The following is a 22,845-nucleotide window of genomic DNA, read 5'->3' as shown; positions in this document are numbered from 1 at the left end:
TTTCCTGACCAAAGGTCAAACCCAGGCCTCTTGCATTGGGACCATAGAATCTTAGCCACTGGATCACTAGGAAAGCCCCTCATTACTTTTAAAATTATTGATATTTGGCTTTACAATGCAATATATGATCATTTTTGTAAATGCTCCTATGTGAAAGGAAATATGCATTCTGAAATTATTGGGTACAGTGTTGTCTATATGTCCATTAAATCAAGTTTGTTAAATTTGTAGTTCAAATTTCCTGTAGTCTTAATGCTTTTTTCTGCTTATTTTGTTAACTACTCAATGAAATATATTAAAATATCCAACCATAATTTAGAATTTTTCTATTTCTCATTCTAACTTTGCAATTTTTATGTATTTGTGACCATGTTGTTGGTGTCAATATAACTACACTATGTTTTTGCTTAGTATTTGTATGGTTTATATCTACCCATCTTCTTACTTTCAACTTTTCTGAATCCTTATATTTCAAATATTTTAAATTCTTAAGTTTTAGATGGTTAGATCACTTCCTTGATGAATTTTACCTAACATGTGAATAAGATATACTAACCTTCTTAATCAACTGTTCAAAGAACACAGAAAGCAGAAACATTTCTGGTTTGATTTATGAAACTATCTTAATCTTGATACCCAAACTTGAAGAAAACACAAAAAAGGAAGATCACTAGCCAGTCTCTCTCATAAACAAATGTGCAAAAATCCTAAACAAAATATTAACAGCATGAATCTATCGTTTTTATTTTTGTATTACTAATAGCAGTTGTGATATTACTAACATACTTGCGCTTAAATCTACTTTTACTCAATGCCTATATTTGTATCATCTGTTCACCATTCTGTTTTCTTCCATTCTTGCTTTGCTTTTGGATTTCTATTATTTTGCTTATTAGTTTGGACTTTTTAAAGATTATTTCAGAAATTACAATATAGTCCTTAATTTGCCTTTCTCCAATTTTGTATTGGGCTTTTATCCTCATTCAAGACAGTGCAAGATTCTTGGACTATCTTAATTTTGTTAATCCCCCTTCCCAACATATTGTTTTGTTTTATACACTATAGTCCTCTAGAATTACTTATACATTATCATTTCATTTCTTCATATTCTTTCCTGCAGTCCTAAATTGAAAGGGGTCATTGAATGCTAAGCAGGATTAAAATTTTTTCAACTTATTCCTAAAAAATACTTTAAAAATTTTATAATATTGGGAGCAAAGAGGAATTTATAAGTAGGATTTAAAAAAAGACTTATACATTATGAATACAGGAGGAAATAGTGGGACGCATGAAACAAAGTAGAGGAAAGTACTAAAACAATTTCTTCTTATGTCTAGGTAAGTATTTATTATATAAAATGTAATAGAATAGAACTAAAATGTAAGATGATATCAACATTCTAGTTGAGAACAGGAATCATAGGTTGAGAAAGCATAAGAAACAGTCTCATTGTTGTATATGACTGCTTTGTGTCTTACAGTGGATGGGAAAGTTGATCTAAAAAATGTGACACTGAGAATGAAAGACTTTACTGGTGAGTTTCTATGACACTGAGATCATAATGCTTTATAATAAATCATATTTTAGATGCTCTTGTCTAGTAGTCTATTGTTCATATTAATTTTGACATTTACCCAGTTATCATTAAAGATTTCTACCTGAAAACATCCACTTGATCTCTGGTTATCTATGTATTAAAACGAAACCACAGACTTTCTTCTCCTAACAAGTTTTACCTATGGTGGAGTTACTATATAGGTCTGTCTTTGCCTGCATGTAAATAGTTAAATTTTAGGTAAGCATGTGAAAAAATAAGGCAAAGCTTTGGAAAGTGCAAGATAATATGTTTGTGTGTGTGTGTGTGTGTGTGTGTGTAAACAGTTACATAAGTCAGTATAATATCTCCTCTCATAATTATTTCTTTTGGCAATTCATTATCCAATCTGATAACTAGATTTCATTCTACATATTATTCCCAACTTGAAGAGAGCCCTCACTATCTCAGTATTATAAGAGCAAATTTACTTTGACTTCTATTGACATGCTGAATTTCTATATCCCATTTTGCCTTTGCTTTTTAATCACAGATTGGAAATGATGCCATATAAGTTATTATAAATGTATCTTTAAAAATACATACAACATAGGCTAATATTATGTTCTAGTGAACCTCTTTAAAGCATTAAATAATTACTTTCTAAAGTTTTCACCTATAAACACTCTGTCTCTTCAAAGGACAAAAGATTAATGCCAGTGATCTGAAAAATGTTCTTGGAGACATGGGGATAGAAGTCAATGATAAGGAATGTCTGGAACTGCTAAAATCACTGCCAGTTGATGGTGAGCTGCATTTGGGTTACTGTGACATCCAAAGCATTGAGTTTTATGGTTCTAGTTATGATGTTTATACTTTGAAGTGTCACATGTTCATATTTACCTGCCCCCACCCCACAGCTCTTGCTTTCTTATGAACAGTGTCTCTATTTCTGTATGCCAACTCAAGGACAGAGATCAACTGTCAAAAGAATCCTCTTCCAAAAAATCAGTGTTGAGGAGGTAAGATGTTAGTGATGATTTTTGCAAAAGGGGAGGAAGGAGTGGAATTTACATTTTGTCTCTCTCAGTAAGCATCCCGAAGTACTCAGAAGAAAGTTTCTTTCTTCCTTTAAGTACAAAAGCTCAACATCGTCCCCATATCTTCTCAACAAAGCATCCTCTCAGCAAAGTTCTATGTATCCCTGTAAGTAAATCGTGTACCATCTGCCAAGAAATTAGTGTTTTCTGTATTATTATATCAGTTCAGAAGTTAACAACACCTTCAAGCATGAGCTTTGTAGCAGCCAGTACCAGCAGATGCATCATGAAAAAGAGCCTGAAGAAACCTGAACAGGCTGCAGGTGACAGTCTTCCACCACAAAGCAACATCTCTGCAGAGAGTGCAGAATAATTTGAGTACAAACATGAGTCTGAGGTTGCAAAGCCTCCATGTTATTATATTACCTGGCTACATCACTACCCAGTTATGATGAAGGTCAGAGAATCAAGAATGAAGCTACTATCCCTTCAGTTTCTGGAAGAGATGACTTCGATAATGCTGACCAACTTGGTTTAGGCAACAACAGGATTTTCATGTTAACTTTTTTATGCCATTCTTCTTTAAAACTAGATTGAGTATTTCCTGTCTGCTTTCCTGACCACTTCAACTGCAGGGAAGTATGAGGCCATTTCAGGATTTGGCCTCTCTCTAATCAAGCAGATCCTTGTTGTCAGGTTTTCCACCTATTTCCCTGGATATTTTGATGGTCAGAATTGTCTCTGGTGGGTGTTTCTGGTTTTAGGTTTTCTCCTGTTTCTCAGAGGATTTGTTAGTTATGCAAAAGTTTGGAAGATATAAAAACTCAAATTTCTGCAGGACAGAGTTCTCTTTATTTACTGAAGACATTTTCTGGCAAAGGCCTTCCTGCGTTTATGATTCCTCTCTCAAGAAACAAGAGAACATCTGCAGGAAGTGAATCGAGATGCAGAACACAGAGGAATAACCACCTGCTTTTAGAGAAGAAAGTGCTATTGAAAAAGAGAAAATAGGGTGAAGCAAATTACTGCTGTTACTCATTAGGCCACTTACATGTCAAACTTGAGCTTCAGGAAGTAAAGAAAACAGAATGGAAATGTGATAGAAACAAGGAATGAAAAGAATTTAAAATAGAATAGGAAAAGATGGTGAGTTTTAGCTCTGTAGCATATAAACCAGTAGTTGCCATGGATGTGAAAGAGTAAGTAGATCTATTAATAATAACAGAATTTATTATGATGAGCCAAGTTCTGTCCTCACCACACACAACGATGACACCGTATCCCTATTTTACAGTGGAGGAAACTGAGGCATAGAAAGGGTAAGTAATTTGCCTAAGGCCACAAAGTTAGTCAGAAGCAGAGCAAGAATTTGAACCCAGACTCTTGACCTTTACACCAGACTACCACTCTATACCATAATGCCAACTTTTTTCATTGCTTAACTTCATCATAATTTGAAAGTAGAAATGGATAGATTTATAAAGTCAGTCACAACGAGGAAATTCTGATCCTTAAGTTCTATCTGTGAGTCATTCTCTGTCCTGAACTATGCCTTTTCTTACAGGTGATAAGAAAGTTTTTCAGAATAGACTGCTAGCAGCTTTGAAGTCTTTTAAAGGTGGGTAATAAATGTAATGAGAAAGTAAACAAGACTGAGATTCTCAATCTTTGTATTTACTTTTTCCTAGTTATTAGATCATGATTCCTCTGCCACCTCTTTTAAATATTGATGCTATAGTTTCGTTTTGTTTTGTTTTTTGAGTGTATGCTGTGTAGACGTGATCCCAAGGTCATATTCAAAGGCACCAGTCTTAAGTATCTCCACAGTTCTCTTTTTGTGTACTCTTGAGTAGGTCAAGTTAGAGTTTTAGCTTTCATAGAGCTGAAAATAACCATCACAATGCACAGCTATGAACTGTTAGTTTTCCTTTCTTTTTTCAATATAAAAGGTGTCACATTCCCAGTAAATATAAAAATTAAAGAAAAAATCATCACTCATATTGCTACTGCTGAATCATTACCACTCTTTATATTTTAAAGCCCTTGATGTTAAAATAGCAAAAATCTCATATAGTCAAAATTGCTTTGAAATCTCATTAGAAGGCTCCATAAAGACACCAACAATTCTAGTCTTGATAAGTTCAGTATAGTCACTTTTTCTTCCAATGATATGGAATAGATTGTTATTCCTACGGTTAAGCAATTAGCTGAAGTGGCTGGCTTGCCTAAGAGCCATAATATACAAAAGTATATCTCAAACTAGACTCTCATTGAGTTAAGATGCTCCCAGTATGATAGGCTTAGGGGAATTTAGTCCATCTGATAGAACAGTAAATTGATGTTCATCCGGAGTTTTCTCTCCTTAAGTGCTTGCTACCCCTGGAGTGTCAGGGAGAATCACATGAATTATTTCATTGTTCATTTATACTGGGCATGTGATTTTAATTCATATAAGTTAAATGATTGTTTGATATAATACACCCTATTAAAAAAGCATTTTTTTCCTGTGGTACCCATTTTTTGTAATACCTATAGCTATGTAATTTTCTGTGTAATGAAAATACAATGGTTTACTTCACAATATCTCTTATCATTAGATATTTAAATTCAGTGTACTTTTTTCTTTTTCCACTTATTATAAGTGAGATTATAATAAACATTTACCTCTCCCCTTTGACATGAGCTTTTTCTGTATTTCTAAAAGTGAAATTAGTGGGATAAGAGTTACGGACATTTTAAAGATTTGTGATGGTTTTTGCCAAACCACTTTCCAATAAGGTAATTCCGTTTAACACTCTTACCAGCAGCCAGACCTATTGAGAGCTGAGAGCTTGTTTAACTCCTCAGGACAAGAATTGTTTTTCTTATTGTATCTTTATTGAGTTTTTCTCACATTTATGTCTCTTTCCTAAGGTGGAAAAATTGATGTCAATAATCTGAATCCAGTTCTGAGGAGCATGGGGATCAAGCTCAGAAATAAGGAACTTAAAAGTGTAGTGGAAAAGCAACCTATTGATGGTAAGCATTGAATTTCTAAAACTAGACTAATTTGTTTCCCTTGTAGCTCAGTTGGTAAAGAATCTGCCTGCAGTGCAAGAGACCTGGGCTCTATCCCTGGGTTGGGAAAATCCCCTGGAGAAGGAAATGGTAACCCACTCCAGTATCCTTGCCTGGAAAATCTCATGGACAGAGGAGCCTCATGGGCTGCAGTCCACGGGGTCGCAAAGAGTCTGGCACAACTGAGTGACTAACACACACAACACACAAAGACATTTTTAAGAATCATGAAGAATTGGTCTTAAACTAAGAAGAAATCCTGTCTTTTGTCATTTTTATTCATCTGAAATTGTCATCCTGCTCAACTGTCAGTAGTTTTGAGGGGATATTCACAATGGTTTTATCAGCTCAGAGAATAGCTGGGAGAAACAAACTTGGGAGTAGGGATCAATGAATGAATGAATAACAGAGAGAGCCAGAAATGACTGAGAGAAAGATATCCATAATGGGGAATAGTGGAACATCTTTAATATTTCTTCAAGTATAAAACAACCACATGTCATCACCATTTAGGGATAGATAAATAAGTTGAAAACATTAAAGGAAAGCTGATTGAGAATAGATGGAAGATTCAAAGCCCCTAGCTCAGAATCAGTGCCAGATGTAAGGTTCACCAAAAAAACAAACAAATAAAAACCCTGACTCTTTATAAATAACATTTTTACCACGCTTGTAAGAAAGCATCTGAAGACCTAAGAACTGGATAATATATTTGTCGTGGTCAGACACTGTGTTTGAAGGACATGGGACAAACATTGTTGTTCTTCTTACTAATAGTGAATCAAGCATTCAAATCAGGAAATATAAATTTAAGGTGAACACAAATAATCTAGTAGAATATATAGACTTTCACTGGGGTCTAGGTCACAATTTTTTTAAGTTCTGTGTCATTGTCTGAATTTTTATGCCTTGTATTACAGCTGATGGAAATGTTCCTCTGAAAAAAGTGATGAGTGATATCAAGGCAGTTACAGGCAAGTTAAAAGTTATAAGATTAAAATCCTAACTCCCCTATTCTATCACCCTGCCTTTCCACTTTTTGAGATCAGTATATCCTAAATTTTATGTTGCTTATTCTTCTTTTGAAAAATCATAGCTTTATTATCTAGGTGATAATGCAACAGACATAGTGTTTTCATTTTGCTTCATTCCACACTATAAAAATGCTCTCATAAATGTGCAGTATTCCCTAATCCTAACCCTAATAACATTCTAACCATAAAACAAGTTCTATATTTCATTTTGTATTTAAAGATAATTATGTATTTATGATTTTGTAGTTTATTATTGTAGTTTATTTCTTTTCATTGTTATATAAATGTTCTACTTGCAAATATGCCATAATTTATTTATCCAGTCTCCTGTATATGAATATTTATATTATTAGGCAGGAAAATGAAATTAATTGGAAAGGAAGAAGTAAAATTGTCTCTCTTTGCTGATGAGGTGATCTTATTAATAGATTTGTATATAAGATATATATATATATAAAACCACAAAGACTCCACCAAAAACTGTCAGAACCAATAAATTCAGTAAAGTCACAGGATATAAAATCAACATATAAAAATCAGTTGCATTTGGAGTTTGATATCACCAAGATGATAAAGTGATAAGGTGACCACACTCTCCATCCCACCATAAAGATCAACAGTTAATTAGATATCCACCAACAGAGCAGTTCTAGGAGAGCTCAGGAGTCCACTTAAGAAACTAAAGCAACCCAGTGGAGTTTAAACCTGAGAATAACTATGTTAAAGGGGTAAGAACAACTTGATTTTGCCTCTATCAGCACACCCCCTTGGTGGCACTGTCAGCACATAGAGGGAACTCCCCAGATAGAAAGAGTTCTCCTAGCAGGAAGAGAAGAATGGGGTAAATGACTAGCTTCTCCATCCTTTCAGGGAACTTCACAAAGGACCTGCTTTGAGGACTTCCCCTGGCAGTTCAGTGGTTATGACTTCAGGCTTCCACTGCATGTTTGATCCCTTGTCAGGAACTAAGATCCCACATGCCACATTGCAAAAACAAATGAACAAAAATCATAGGACTTGCTTTGTTTTTGTTCTACCCAGAGTCCCAGAGAGGTACAAAGCTGAGACATACAGAGGCAGCTAGGAATAAAGAAGAAGAGTAGGGCTTACCACTAACAGCAACACAACAGGATCAGCTTCAGTCCAGTGCAGAGGACTCCTACTTCCAAACACAGTCACATTACAAGGTACTGAGAATTAGAACATCAACATATAAATACTAAACGGACACAATTTGGTTCATAAAATGAAATATTATTTAGCTTCAAAAAGACATGAGGACTTCTGTGGTGGTCCAGTGGTTAAGAATCTGCCTGCCAATGCAGGGGATGCGTATTCGATCCCTGGTCCAGGAAGACCCCACATACTGCCGAGCGACCTAAGCCTGTGCACCACACTATTGAGCCCACATGCCTGGAGCCCATGCTTTGCAACAGAAGAGGCCACCGCAATGGGAAGCCCATGCACCACAGCTAAAGAGTAACCAATGTTCACGGCAACTAGAGAAAGCCCGCACACAGCAATGAAGACCTAGAGCAGCCAAAAAAATATATTTTTTAACTTAAAAAGATGAACACATCTGTTGTATCAATCTCTTCTTAAAAAGAAAAAGAAATTAAGTACTGATATATTTTACAATGTGGATTAACCTCAAAAACATTGTGCTAAGGAGTATAATCCAGACATAAAGGGTCACGTATTATATGATTCCATTAATAGGAAGAGGTAATAGATCCATAGGGTCAGAAAGTAGGTTCATGATTGTTAGGAACTGAAAGGAGGGTACAGTGGGTGATAATTATTTATTGAACATGGGGTTTCCTTTCCAGGCAATAAAAATACCTGAAACTAGAGAGAGTTGATTCACAACATTGTGAATGTACTAAGTGCCACTGAATTGCACACTTTAAAATAGTTAATTTTACGTTATGAGAATTTCATCTCAATTAAAAAAAATCAACCAGCCACAAAAGTGGTATGCAAAGATAGGAAGATGCACTGGAAACAATCTAGTCTGGTAGGATAAAGTACTTATAATGACATTATTTGAAATGTGAGCCTGAAGTGATAGTAAAAGGTAGATTTACTTTTAATTGGTGTTATTATTATTTCTAAGTTCTCTACAAATAATATACCCACTATGACCTGTTCCCAGTGTGGACCTCTCCTACAGCCCCTATCCTCCCAATATGTCAGTGAAAAATAATATGTGTATGATTTTATTTATAAGATTTAAAAAGAAGCAGAGCTAAATAACAGTGATTAAGCATGCCAATTAGATGATAAATGTATAAAGAAAAGGAAGAAATCATTGTCCAACTCTGTAATGACCTATATGGGAGAATAATTTTAAAAAGAGTGAATATATGTAAAACTGATTCACTTTGCCATGCAACAGAAAGTAATAAAACACTGCAAATCAACTATACTCCAATAGAAAGTTTTAAAGTAAGTAAATAGCTCCAAAATTTTTTTTGTATTATAGTTAGTATAGCATAATGCAGTCATTCCCATTAATTTCAAAGACATTGGAATATCTAGAAAAAATACTAAATCATATTTAGTAGCCTCCATTTAAGAAAGTATGGGACTGTGCTACATAATAGTACTTACGATCGATCTACTTCAAACCAAGTATGAGGAAAACAATTAAAGGGGAATAGTTTTAACTCAGTTCTGGAACTTTCATGTTTCCTTCCAAATTAATTTGTAAGTTTAGGTATAGAAATATAATATTATAACTGAAACCCAAACCATCATTTTATTTTTACACAAAAGTTCCTTTGAGTTCATTTTCAGAGACCATCCTAAAAATTTCTCATATACTATACAATTAAAGAAAATGTTTCTCTAAATAGAAATGCCTTCAAATAGTTCATTATTCATGTAAATAAAGTTATCAGTGCTTTGATGTTAAACAAAAAAAAATGAAATCATTGTCCAAAAACTAAGGACATAATTACCTCTTAAGGAATACTGTGAATAGGGTTTGAGAAAGATAGACTTCCAGAGTGCTATCAATGTTTTTCTATTTCTTTACCTAGATGGTAGTTACAAGGGTGTTGTTAACAAGTGTTTGTGTCTAATTGTCCAAAGTCAGTCTGTATTATCTGTATTAATTTTTTTCATTTAGTTCGGTTCAGTTGCTCAGTCATGTCCGACTCTTTGTGACCCCATGAACCGCAGCACACCAGGCCTCACTGTCCATCACCAGCTCCTGGAGTCCACCCAAACCCATGTCCATCGAGTCGGTGATGCCATCCAACCATCTCATCCTCTGTCATCCCCTTCTCCTCCTGCCCTCAATCTTTCCCAGCATCAGGGTCTTTTCAAATGAGTCAGCTCTTCGCATCAGGTGGCCAAAGTACTGGAGTTTCAGCTTCAACATCAGTCCTTCCAATGAACACCCAGGACTGAGCTCCTTTAGGATGGACTGGTTGGATGTCCTTGCAGTCCAAGGGATTGTCAAGAGTCTTCTCCAACACCAGTTCAAAAGCATCAATTCTTTGGCGCTCAGCTTTCTTTATAGTCCAACTCTCACATCCATACATGACTACTGGAAAAACCATAGTCTTGACTAGATGGACCTTTGTTGGCAAAGTAATGTCTCTGCTTTTTTTTTTTTTTTCATTAGTAGCAATTCCTATGTCTTCTAAAACATTTTCTAATAATAATATACCTCAGATCTTCACCACATCAATATCAGGAATAAACAAACTACTGCTCATAGACCAAATCTAGCCCTCTGTTTATAAAGAAAGTTTTACTAGAACACAGTCACAGTCTTTTACCTATTATCAAGGGCTATTTTAGTGCTACAACAGCAGAATTGAGTAGCTTATATAGTCTCTGTTGCAGCTACTCAATTCTGCTGTAGCTTTAAAATAGCCCTTGTGTGAAATGATAAAAATTAGGATAATGGTCAAACACTTTAGCAATTTTGGGGAAAGCAGAGCAAAATTAGGTTAACTTTCCATTCTAGTTTATAAAGCAACTATCTAAATCCTCACTTTACTAAGAACTGTGGTTTCTTATTCTCAGTGTTATGAAAGCAGGTCTTTCCTTAGGGCTATAAGTTCTAATTCTCTGCCCACTCTTGACTCCACTAGGCAGATTTTGTTGTGCCTTTATCTTTTACCTAGCAGCTGGGGATAGTGATGTATAAACATGAACAATTTTGTTTCATATCTTTAAGTAGTTATATAATTATTAATATTATCTACTATACTCACCATTTCTGTTTTTGAAGGAGAAAAAATTAATGTAGAAGATCTGAAAAATATTCTGGCAGGTCTCGGGATAGAATTCACACCTAAAGAATACTCGGAGCTGGTGAAAAATCTGCCAGTTGACGGTAAGCATTTCAAACAAGATTAGAACTTTTGAGAAAGGTTAGTCTTAGGTGTTTAAAACAACTTAAAAAATAAACTGTACCTACTAGATATCCTAATTTAAAAACCACAGCAAAAAGAATGTAAGAAATTTTAGCGTGACTTTGTCCTCCCTTTGGAAAGTGTAATTCTTTCTTTGGGAAACTCTAAATACCAACTCTATTTTCTTGAATCCTGCCATTGGATACAAAAATTCCTTTTATTATATTTGGTTCCCCCCTCAGAGCTACAAGTTAAAGTGAGAGATGTAAGGAAGAATGTGAGGATGGGAGAAATAGAAGAGTAGGAGAATGAAGAAAAAAGTCAAAGAAAAGTGAAGGGAAGACATGTTCATGTTCCAGTTAAGGTGTTTGCTGCTAATAATTGCTTCTACAGTCAGACACAGCACTCAGAGTTTTCTTCTGTCCATAGTTTTAAAATCACTGGAGGGCAAAAATCAAAGTTATTTCTAAGACAAATCATTTTAAAGCATTTCTGTGAAATTATACCTTTGTATTGTCTCTCTTCAATTTCTGTATCCCTTTATCTGTGATGTCAATTTTCTTTTCTTACAGATGATGGGAATATATATGAAAATAGATTGCTAGATGGTGTGAAATCTTTCAATGGTAAGAAGCATGATGAGAAGGAAGATAAATAAGATTCTTCTGCCTTACATTTGCATTAATATTATTGTCTAATTATTCTCTTGTGGATCTAACCACCTCTCACGTGAACTGATTATTTTTTGTTTTGAGTGAAGGTGCTTTTTTCAAATAGTCTTTCCTGCTTAGTAAACTTTGGCTTTTGTTAAATTTATTTGCAAAGCAAATCTAAAGTTGGGTCTATATAGAAAATGTGAAGTAAAGAACTGGCAGTAGTTTTGGGCATTCCATCATTGTAACTCACTGGAGAATGAATTTGTACTTTGTTAAGATTGTCCTCAAGACCATGCAGAAATTACAATTCTAATTCTATTTTGTTCACATTGTGCACTTGAACATTTTTGGATCAGTGATATTTTTGCTGATAGTCCTGGTTGTATGGAAATTGAAATTTCTCTATCGGAGAAGTCATTAAATTTCCCTTGTGTTCCCAACTGTTTCCTTAGGTGGGAAGGTTGATGTCAGTAATCTGGAAAATGTTTTGGGAAACATGAAAATCAATTTCCCAGATAACAAGCTCAAAGATTTGTCACAAAACCTACCAGTTGATGGTAAGCATCACAGATGATATTAGACCTTTTAAAGACATTTAGACTTACAAGCTTATGTTTGAAAATTTCTGGCATTAGATCTGTTTTAGTGATAATATCACTTTTTAAATCTTCGAAAAGAGCCCAGTCCCAACATAAGAGACTATTTTGACTTAGTGTGTTTTCAGCATGCAAGATGGTACATGCACTACAGTGAGTTATAGGAGTCAAATCCTTTACTTGAAAGAAGCTGAAGAAGAGCTTATTACCCACAGAGAAGAGGTTGCTAATTTCAGATTAAGTATGTGATTTAAATTAACTTTAAAAATCATGTCACCCAGCTATACATTCCTATTGGAGGGGGTAATTGAGAGAACGTGACTCAAGGCAAACTGGACTCCAGGCAATCAGAGGATCCTCATCGCCTCCCTTGTGCTTAGAACATGCACCATGTCCACTGTTCCCCCAGTGAGAGTTGTGTTCAAGGAAAGAGCCTTGAGAGAGCGATGTGTTGTTGAATCCCATCTGGACAGTATGCATGACTAAACCCAGTTAAAGTCTCTGTATAAACTTTTAAGATTCTGCTGGGCAGTGCAGAAATCTATTTGTCTTGTGGTCACCAACTGCAAGCCTCATATGTAAGTTTCCTTGCTTAGAAACCTTTCAGCCACCCATCTGGAGTGGTCTGCTCTTGCTTTGGTCTTCTGCTGCCCTCAGTGTACAGGTGTCTGGTTTCAGATTTTACCTGGGAAGCTCCTTAGGTTTCAAACCAACAGTTCCTTTATACACTTGCAAATTACCAACTTACTTATCCCTTCCCCTGTGTTTTGGCACGTGCTCACGTTATTCATTCCTGACCTTATCTCTGTCTACATTAAGAACCTTAAACAGCAATATTTTACCTTCCTTTATTTTATCTATTTATTTGTCTCTGTGCTGGGTCTTTGTTGCTGATGGCAGCCTTTCTGTAGTTGCTGTGAGCAGGAGCGTCTTTGTTACGGTACGAGGGCTTCTCATTGCTGTGGCTACTCTTTGAGCACCACAGGCTCTCTAGGGCACCATCTCAGTAGTTGTGGCTTGAGGGCTCAGTTCCCCATGGCATGTGGGATCTTCCCAGACCAGGGATCAAACTCATATCCCCTGCATTGGGAGTGGATTCTTTATCACTGGACCACCAGGGAAGTACTCTTTTTATTTATTTATTTTTTTAATGGGGGATAATTCTTCACAACGTTCTGTTGGTTTCTGCTGTACAACAGCATGAATCACGCATGTTGTGCTTAGTAGCTTAATCGTGTCTGACTCTTCGTGACTCCATGGGCTGCAGCCCACCAAGCTCCTCTGTCCCTGGGATTCTCCAGGCAAGAACACTGGAGTGGGTTGCCATGCCTTCCTCCAGGGGATCTTCCCAACCCAGGGATCGAACCCAGATCTCCCACATTGTAGGTGGATTCTTTACCATCTGAGCCACCAGGGAAGCCCAAGAATTTTGCAGTGGGTAGCCTGTCGCTTCTCCAGGGGATCTTCCCAACCCAGGAATCAAACCAGAGTCTCCTGCATTGCAGGCAGATTCTTTACCAGCTGAGCTACCAGGGAAGCCCCGATCAAGCATAAGTGTACATATATCTTCTCCCTCTTGAGCCTTCCTCCCTCCCACTTCAGTTTATTAACATTCATATAATGCCCCATTTTAATCCTCTTACCTAACATTTACTGTGCCTACCTTCCCAGAGTCCAGAACTTCTCTGTGTCCGTGTCTGTAGAGAATATATTTCTGGTTTTTAGGGAATGGGCAGGGGGGCAAGAGGAGAAGTGATGGTGGAGTGGAATTTGTACAAAATGGGAATAAAGGAAGGGGTAATAACTAGCAGAGGAGGGGAAGGTTGTTAACTTGCCTGTGTGTACTGACTTGCCAGCAGTCCTCTTGATGTTCATTCCTACACCTTACCCGATACTCTGTATCTTGAAACTTTTTAGGATTCTTCTTTGTGAATTATGCCGCTTTTCATTAGTGTCCCCTCATAGGCTTTTAGGTTCTAGTTTCCTCAGCTCTGCTGAATTAGTTACCACTCTCCTACTTGCTTTCTAATTTTCAAATGTGTGTGAAGTCTCTTGTTCATGAGGATTTTGTCTCCTATGTTGTTGTCTTTTGAGTACATTTATTATTACTTTCCTATCATTTTAGTGAGGTTCTCAGGGAGAGGAGGAAATAAATACTTGTGGGTGGTAAAAGCATTTTGAAAAGCTACCCTAGTTAATTTAATTGATCGAATTTAAATAACTGAATGCAGGCTGAGATTCCCATTTAAAAATTGGACGGTGTAAAGCTTTTTAATCCTAAGGCTAGAGGCACCCTCATTATGTACATAAAGAGCAAAGATAAGCATTTGTAAACCCAGATAGTATTCTACTTTCTTCAATGAATCACATTATCTTTCTATACATAATTAGCTGTTAAACCTTTGGTGTTGAATCTGTGAAACCAGAACAGATTTTCCTTACTCTCTCTGATAGAAAAGCTAAAAGAAAGATCAAAAGCTTTTTCTCACCTAGACTTAGTGAAATCAGTAATAAATGAAGGCTCTGTGAGCACAGGAACCATGTCTGTGCTGCTCACTGTTGTGTGTGTATACTCAGTCGTGTCTGATTCTTTGCAATCCATGGGCTGTTGTGTCCCTCAGTAACTAGCACAATGAGTGCTAGCACAATGAGATCTTTGACACCTGTAAATACTTGTTGAGTGAATGAGAAATAGAATTAACTAGATAATATGTTAATTTAGCAACTACTCAAGACTCTCAGCAAGAATTTTCAGTTGTGTTAATCAATAGATGTTAGCTGATTGTTATCACCAACATGGAAATTTAATGTAAAATTACATTGTGCTATATGTAGCAGGAGACCCCAAAGCATAAATCTGATAACTAAATATATGGGGAGAATGTACTGGAAACTACCCCAAGGGAAGAATAAGATTCCATAATAATGAATAGTATACTGTTTTTTTGGTAAGAAAATACCAATAATGTGCATAGTTTCTAGATTTTTTTTTCTTGGCCTAAAATGTACTACATCTGCAATTCTGGGAAATTATGCTGATTGAAGAGATAATTCTCATTATGTTCCATTCTACTGTTTAATTTTAAAGTGTTTAATATTACTATGGGCAACCCTAATTTGTCTGGATGGGATACAGAATAAATAGGCATATTTTTTAATTTAAAAACTCTCATAATCTTTGATTATGTAATGAACATTACTACTAGAAAAAAATACAGTAGATTAAGCTAACTTGGGGATGATAGTATGGAATAGTGTTAAGTGGGGAAATAGGTAGACTTAAAGTTCCAAACTGAAAGTTTTTACTCTTGTTGCTGGAATCTGATATAGTAGATTGTGTAAAGTCACAAGAACAAACCTGAGGAGTGAAATTTTCATATGCATGCATGCAGAGACTGAGATACTAAGAGGGAAAAGAGAATAAATAATGAAATTAATGCTTAAATATTTTAATAATGTTTTTGAATCAGTCTACAATTGTGTCTGTCTAAATTGTGTCTTATTTTTTAGTGTTTGGCAAGACTGATCTGCATAAACTGCTAAAAGAAATAAAGAAAATAACAGGTGAGCAATACATTTTGTGACAAGATATAAAACTAAAATGCAAATACTCCATGTTTACATACAGATGTAAAGCTGTTTTCTTATTTTGCCATTGATTTTTAACTTCTGTTTTTGTAACAAAGTTGACTCTAATGACATGAAGATTATATTGGATTATTTATGTTTTGGCAAAACATATCACTATTTCTCTATAACAAGTTCTGTATTCTCTGAAACTTTTATATTTTGTGATTTATTTCAATGGCCAAATCACCTATTCATTCATTCAAAATACTTATCTCACATCTACTGTAACCCAGTAAATGTTAAAGTAGAATTTTGATGGAAATACAAATAATGTGGTCAATGAAAATAATTCATCTTATAATTCAGACAAAGTGAGAGAAACACAAATTCTAACTGATGGTTAATACAATTTAGATTAAGTAGCTGCCTGTACATAACTTAGATCACTTTGCCTCCAATATATCCCTTTGCCATGAGCTGGGTTAACTTCTTTGAGGTCCTTAAGAGCATTAGATATAAGTATTTTGTTTAGAACCAAAGAAATAACTTCCAAAAACTGTAGAAAACCCTGTACAAGCTTTAGACACTTCATTGTTTGGAGTCAGTAAGCAATTCTCACCTGTAACCATTCTCATCTTTTAAAGGAGAAAAACTTGAAGCCAAGGACATATACAAAACACTAAAAAACCTGGGGATAGAGCTCACAAATAGGGAAATCTGGGAGCTGTTGAAAATGTTGCCATTTGCTGGTAGGTATTTGATGTATGTATCTGTATATGTATCTCTGTGCTTGTATAAACTTCATTGTGAGGACATCATAAAAATGGGCCCTTCTGGTTTTATATAAAAATCCAAAACACAAAAATACCAATCTTTAGCTGTAAAGAAATTAAGCCTTTAACATTTAGGTTTATCATTTTGAAAAGCTATATCATCAAACCTGAGTCCTGCCATTAAGTGAAATAAATCAGAAAAAGAAAGACAAATACCATATGACATCACTAATATGTGGAATCTAAAATATTAACACAAATGAATGTATCTACAAAATAGACTCACAGATATAGAGAGCAGCCTGTGGTTGCCAAGGGTGAGGTGGCAAAGGGGAAAGGATGGATTGGGAGTTTGGGGTTAGCAGAGGCAAACTATTACATACAGAATGGATAAGCAACAAGGTCCTACAGTACAGCACAGGGAAATATATTTAATATCCTATAATAAGTGATAATGGAGAAGAATATGAAAAAGAATATATATATGTACAATTGAATCGCTTTGCTCTACAGTGGAAATTAGCACAACATTTTAAATCAACTATACTTCAATAAAATAAAATTTTTAAAAAATATTACTCAGAAATGAATGATGCATTAGTAGGGCAATATGAAAGAAAAGTCTAAATTAGAAAGAAGGTGGTGCTTATGGTAAAGAACCCATCTGCCAATGCAGGAGACTCAGGAGGCATGGGTTGGATTCCTTGGTCAGAAAGATCCCCTGGAAGAGGGCATAGCAACCCACTCCAGTATTCTTGCCTGGAGAATCCCATGGACAGAGGAGCCTAACAGGCTACAGTCCATAGGGTTGCAAAGAGTCAGACATGACTGAAGTGACTTAGCGTGCACAGAAAAAGAAAAAGGAGAACTCAGAGTGGGGAAAGAGGTGACATCTGTTTCAGTGGAGAATGTGGATGTAGAAAATGTAGGAATATAACTTAAGACACATTTTTAAAGTACGTAATTAAGAAATTATGTTCTTATTACCTTTTTTTTACTGTCCATGTGTCTTATTTTACAGATGATAAAAAGGTAGAGAAAAATGATTTGCTCAGTCACATCAAGACTTTTCCTGGTAAGTGAGAATCACAATAAGAAGGAAAGTAAAACTAAGGCTTGCAGATTTTACCTTAATTTTCAAAAGGCTTATCATTCCACAGTAATTAGATCATTGATCTTATTACCCATTAACCTATAGGTCTCCTTTAGATGCAATTACATAAATGTGATAATTTATAGTTCTCTGATACAACAAGTTTTATATATACATATGCAACTTATAATACATAAAAATAGCATTTGGGGATTAATATATAAATAAAATTGTATATAATTTACATAATGTACAATTAAGTTCCTTCTAAATACACCTTTCTTGAAAACTATAGAAAGGGCCCCTGAAATGAACCACAAATATATTCTTGACTTCCACAGTAAGTCTTTATTGTGGAAAGTGTTGAAGACATTCTACATGTAACCCTAAACAGTTTCTTTTTTTTAGTCATTATGCAAAGGATTATTTCATCTAGTTGCAATTGGTACATGAATATAACCAGCATTTTTTTAAAATACCAGTTCCTATTTTTTATCACTTCATTCTTTCCTAAGGTGGGAAGTGTCATGTCTCTAAACTGGAAACTATCCTAGAAAACTTGGGTTATAACTTGGAGAATGAGGAAGTTGAGGACCTGAGGAACCACCTGCCAGATGATGGTGAGCATGTAGTCATGGCTTTAGGGAAACTGAGCTCCTCTAATAAATCTTCCAAATGTGTTCATCTGGGAAAATTTATTATCTCAGATAATTAATGTTTAAATCAAAGATCAGTAATCTGTTAAGCAGTGATTCCCACCTGAAGGGCTAAATTTTGATGGCAGTGAGAAAATTGACAGACCTAAGAAGCAAGTAGAGAAATGAAACAGAGGAGCACTTTAAAGAAAAAAAGCCAAAGAAGAAATTTAAAAACCAGTCAGGAAAAAAAAGTAAGAATCTCTTAAATCACCATAAAGTTGCAAGAGAATTCCAGAAAATCATCTACTTCTGCTTCACTGGGGCTTCCCTGGTGGCTCAGGCAGCAAAGAATCCGCCTGCAATGTGGGAGACCTAGGTTTGATCCCTGGGTTGGAAATATCCTCTGGAGAACAAAACAGCAACCCATTCCAGTATTCTTGTCTAGAAAATCTCATGGGCAGAGGAGTCTGGCAGGCTCCAGTTCATGGGGTAGCAAAGAGTCAGACACGACTGAGTGACTGATACTTTCACTTTTCACTTTCTATTTCATTTACTACACTAAAGCCTATGACTGTGTAGATCACAACAAACTGTGGAAAATTCAAAGAGATAGGAATACTAGACCACCTCACCTGCCTCCTGAGAAACCTGCAGATCCAGAAGCAACAGTTAGAACCGGATATGGAATGACAGACGGGTTCAAAATTGGGAAAGTGATATGTGAAAGCTGTATACTGTTGCCCTGCTTATTTAACTTATATGCAAAGTACATCATGAGAAATGCCAGGCTGGAGGAAGCACAAGCTGGAATCAAGATTTCCAGGAGAAATATCAATAACCTCAGATCTGTAGATGACACCACCCCCATGGCAGAAAGCAAAGAAGAACAAAAGAACCTCATGGTAAGTGAAAGAGGAGAATGAAAAAGCTGGCTAAAAATCAGCATTGAGAAAACTAAGATCATGGTATCTGGTCCCATCACTTCATGGCAAGTAGATGGGGAGAAAAATGGAAACAGTGATAGACTTTATTATGTTTATTTTGGCTCCAAAATCACTGCAGATGGTGACAAAAGCCATGAAATTAAAAGACTCTTGCTCCTTGGAAGAAAAGCTATGATAAACCTAGAGAGCATATTAAAAAGCAGAGAGACTTTGCCAACAAAGGTCCATAGAGTCAAAGCTATGGTTTTCCCAGTAGTCATGTACAGACGTGCGAGTTGGACCATGATGAAAACTAAGCGCTGAAGAATTGATGCTTTTGAACTGTGATGTTGGAGAAGACTCTTGAGAGTCCCTTGGACTGCAAGGAGATCAAACCAGCCAATGCTAAAGGAAATCAGTCCTGAATATTAATTGGAAGGACTGATGCTAAAGCTGAAGCTCCAGTACTTTGACCACTTGATGCAAAGAGCTGACTCATTGAAAAAGACCCTTATGCTAGGAAAGATTGAAGGCAGGAGAAGGGACAACAGAGGATGAGATGGTTGGATGGCATCACCAACTCAATGAATATAAGTTTGAACAAACTCCAGGAGATGGTGAAGGACAGTGAAGCCTGGCGTGCAGTCCATGGAATCACAAAGAGTCGAACACAACTGAACGACTGAACAACTACAAAAGTACACAAATTAGATGAAGGAGTCAGCGAAGATTTTTGGTGGGTGTGGAGCTGGAAACATGAAGAAAGTGCTGTGTAAGGGTTGCATATGGAAGTAGCCAGCTACAATATTTTAGGCAGGTGAACACATTGATATTACAGTTTCTATTGTGTATGAATCCTGTAATATTAATAGTAAGGTGGTCAACCATCATAGTACTCCTAGATTCTAAATTAGAACAGGCCAAGTGGAAAGTAAGTCAGTCAATGTTTTTAAAACTTCCTATCACCATTGTGTATAGAATTCAATATTTTATACTATAATTTTGTGTTAACTTAATTCTTCAATTCCATGCCCAGCTGGGGTTTATTGATAGAATAACTCAGGGCAAACTTCTGAATTTCAGTGTTTTGTTCCACAATATAAGGTCTTAGTAACATTTTCTGGGTCTAATGAAAAATCTGTGTCTTACTTGTACTTTATCCTACAGATGAAAAGTTTAAACCAAATACTCTCGTGCAAAATGTTGAGTCATTCAAAGGTGAGTGGAAGTTTATACAGAAAAATCATTATAACAATATGTCGATGCTTTTCTGTTTTGCTTTTAAATATTTTATTCCTATCATACTGATATCATTAGTTCTTTTAGTATATTAATGGTATCTTTCATTCTGTGATCCACATTAGTTTGGGGTGTATACTTTTTAGCACAACTCTTATTTATAATGTCTTGGTAAAATATCTTGTATTCTCTGAATTTTTTCAATAATACATATCACTTTTCCATCATTTAAAAAGAAAAAGAGACTCAGATGTATAGAACAGACTTGTGGACTCTGTGGGAGAAGGCGAGGGTGGGATGTTTCAAGAGAACAGCATCGAAACATGTATATCTAGGGTGAAACAGATCACCAGCCCAGGTTGGATGCATGAGACAAGTGCTCAGGCCTGGTGCACTGGGAAGACCCAGAGGGATTGGGTGGAGAGGGAGGTGGGAGGGGGGACCGGGATGGGGAATACATGTAAATCCATGGCTAATTCATTTCAGTGTATGACAAAAACCACTGCAATGTTGTAAAGTAATTAGCCTCCAACTAATAAAAATAAATGGAAAACAAACAAACAAACAAAAAATAAATAAATAAACAGCCAAAAATCTGTTACCACAATAAGTGGCAGAAAAAAAATTGGCATAAATCTTTTTATGAATAACATTACATAGGAACTTCCCTGGTGGCTCAGACAGTCAAGAATCCGCCTACAATGCAGGAGACCCAGGCTCAATTCCTGGGTCAGGAAAATCCCCTGGAGAAGGGAATGGCTACCACTCTAGTATTCTTGCCTAGAGAATTCCATGAGCAGAAGGGTCTGGTGGGCTATAGTCCATGCGGTTGTCAATAATTGGACATGACTAAGCAGCTAACACTTTTAACTTTTATTTTATCACATGGGCAAATTAAAAGTAATATGAACACTGTCATTACAGACTTATTTCTATAACCTTTATATTAGTTGTTTTAGGCCTCTATACAGCTACCATTTCAGAGTGTCAATTTATCCCATTTTTATTAGTGTATTCAAAAAGTTTTTCTCTCTAGAATTAAGATTAAGTTCTATCTGATATTTCCTTAGTCTTGACTTAGCATTGGCCAACCCTGTTCTTAATCTTGCAATTGAACTTAGATGATGTTCATAATTTAGACTCATTCATCATGCTAAAGTTTTTCATCAGTCATTATTTTCATCTTTTCCCAGGAGCCAAGATTAATGCTGATGAAGTAGATGGTGTTTTGAAAAACATAGGGATAGAACTCACACCTAAGGAACGCTGGAAGCTGCTTAAAACTGTACCACTTACTTGTGAGCATTTATGATACTGTTTTTGTCCTCAGAGGAGCTTAATGTGAGTGTATTTATTGTTGGGGTAGGTAGGAATCATTAAACATTTATTCAGTGTATATTTATATTCAACATGTTTAATGAGCACTTCTTAGGTTATAGGATTAAAGACAAAAGTTCTTGCCTTCATGGAGGCTATTGTCAGAGATAGAGCTTACTCCATTGGAACTGAGCTTGAGAACATCATAAATGAATAAAGATTTTTAAATTGATTTTTTAAATTTAATTTAGGATTTTAATCTTGAAATGTCTAATAGAGAAATAAGGGGGGAAAAAGAGGAAGTCAGGTTTAAAAGGGTCAAATCAGAGAGACTAAAAGTTTCAGCCTAGTAAAGAAAGTTTAGAACTTTCTCTACCCCTTCACTTTATTCTTAAAACCAAGGAAGATAAGGATGTGTGGATGAGAAATTAGATCAATCTAAAAGGCAAATCATGTAACATTATTGTCTTTATAAAATAATCTGTTCTCTTCTTATGAATTGCTGTATCACATTTCTGTGTTAACAATAATGACTTCTCTTGTAGATGACAAAAAGTACTATAAAAAACGGTTGCTCCAGGGTGTAAAGACTTTCCAAGGTGAGTGTTAAGAATAATAAGTCAAGTGAAAATGATGTTTTTGACCTTTGTATTTCCTTTTGGAAGTCCTTTTAATTACTTAATAGTAGTAATAGCTAATTTCTCTTGAGTGTAGTGTCAAGCACTGTTCTAAATACATCTACTAACTCATTTAAGCCTCACAGAAATCTGTAAGTTAGCTTCTTTTGGGCTTCCCAGGTAGCTCAGTGGTAAAGAATCCACCAGCTCAGTGGTAAAGAGATGCAAGAAATGCAGATTCAGTCCCTAGGTTGGGAAGATCCCTGCAGGTGGAAATGGCAACCCACTCCAGTATTCTTGCCTGGAGAATCCCATAGACAGAGGAGCCTGGAGGGCTACAGTCCATGGGGTTGCAAAGAGTCAGATCGAATGAGTGACTGAGCAC

At 35.8% G+C, this 22,845-nt stretch overlaps 1 protein-coding gene and 1 pseudogene across 17 annotated transcripts in view; both read left to right on the top strand.

The window, feature by feature from the left end:
- Window positions 1-22,845, top strand: part of EFCAB3 (EF-hand calcium binding domain 3) — a 419,723-nt gene that overhangs the window by 271,785 nt on the left and 125,093 nt on the right. For all 17 annotated transcript variants that reach the window (XM_070479568.1, XM_070479567.1, XM_070479577.1 and 14 more), the window contains 15 exons: window positions 1,481-1,534; window positions 2,236-2,340; window positions 4,139-4,192; window positions 5,488-5,592; window positions 6,552-6,605; window positions 10,915-11,019; window positions 11,611-11,664; window positions 12,147-12,251; window positions 15,801-15,854; window positions 16,505-16,609; window positions 17,655-17,708; window positions 18,242-18,346; window positions 20,455-20,505; window positions 21,720-21,824; window positions 22,389-22,442. In XM_070479568.1, the coding sequence (XP_070335669.1) occupies window positions 1,481-1,534; window positions 2,236-2,340; window positions 4,139-4,192; window positions 5,488-5,592; window positions 6,552-6,605; window positions 10,915-11,019; window positions 11,611-11,664; window positions 12,147-12,251; window positions 15,801-15,854; window positions 16,505-16,609; window positions 17,655-17,708; window positions 18,242-18,346; window positions 20,455-20,505; window positions 21,720-21,824; window positions 22,389-22,442 (1,164 nt within the window). The remainder of the gene's footprint in view (window positions 1-1,480; window positions 1,535-2,235; window positions 2,341-4,138; window positions 4,193-5,487; window positions 5,593-6,551; window positions 6,606-10,914; window positions 11,020-11,610; window positions 11,665-12,146; window positions 12,252-15,800; window positions 15,855-16,504; window positions 16,610-17,654; window positions 17,709-18,241; window positions 18,347-20,454; window positions 20,506-21,719; window positions 21,825-22,388; window positions 22,443-22,845) is intronic.
- LOC110136818 (NEDD4 family-interacting protein 1 pseudogene) lies at window positions 2,562-3,394 on the top strand (annotated as a pseudogene).

This window comes from Odocoileus virginianus, chromosome 17 (genome assembly GCF_023699985.2).
Source record: "Odocoileus virginianus isolate 20LAN1187 ecotype Illinois chromosome 17, Ovbor_1.2, whole genome shotgun sequence".
Taxonomy (NCBI): domain Eukaryota; kingdom Metazoa; phylum Chordata; class Mammalia; order Artiodactyla; family Cervidae; genus Odocoileus; species Odocoileus virginianus.
This window is presented reverse-complemented; position numbering and strand designations above follow the sequence as displayed.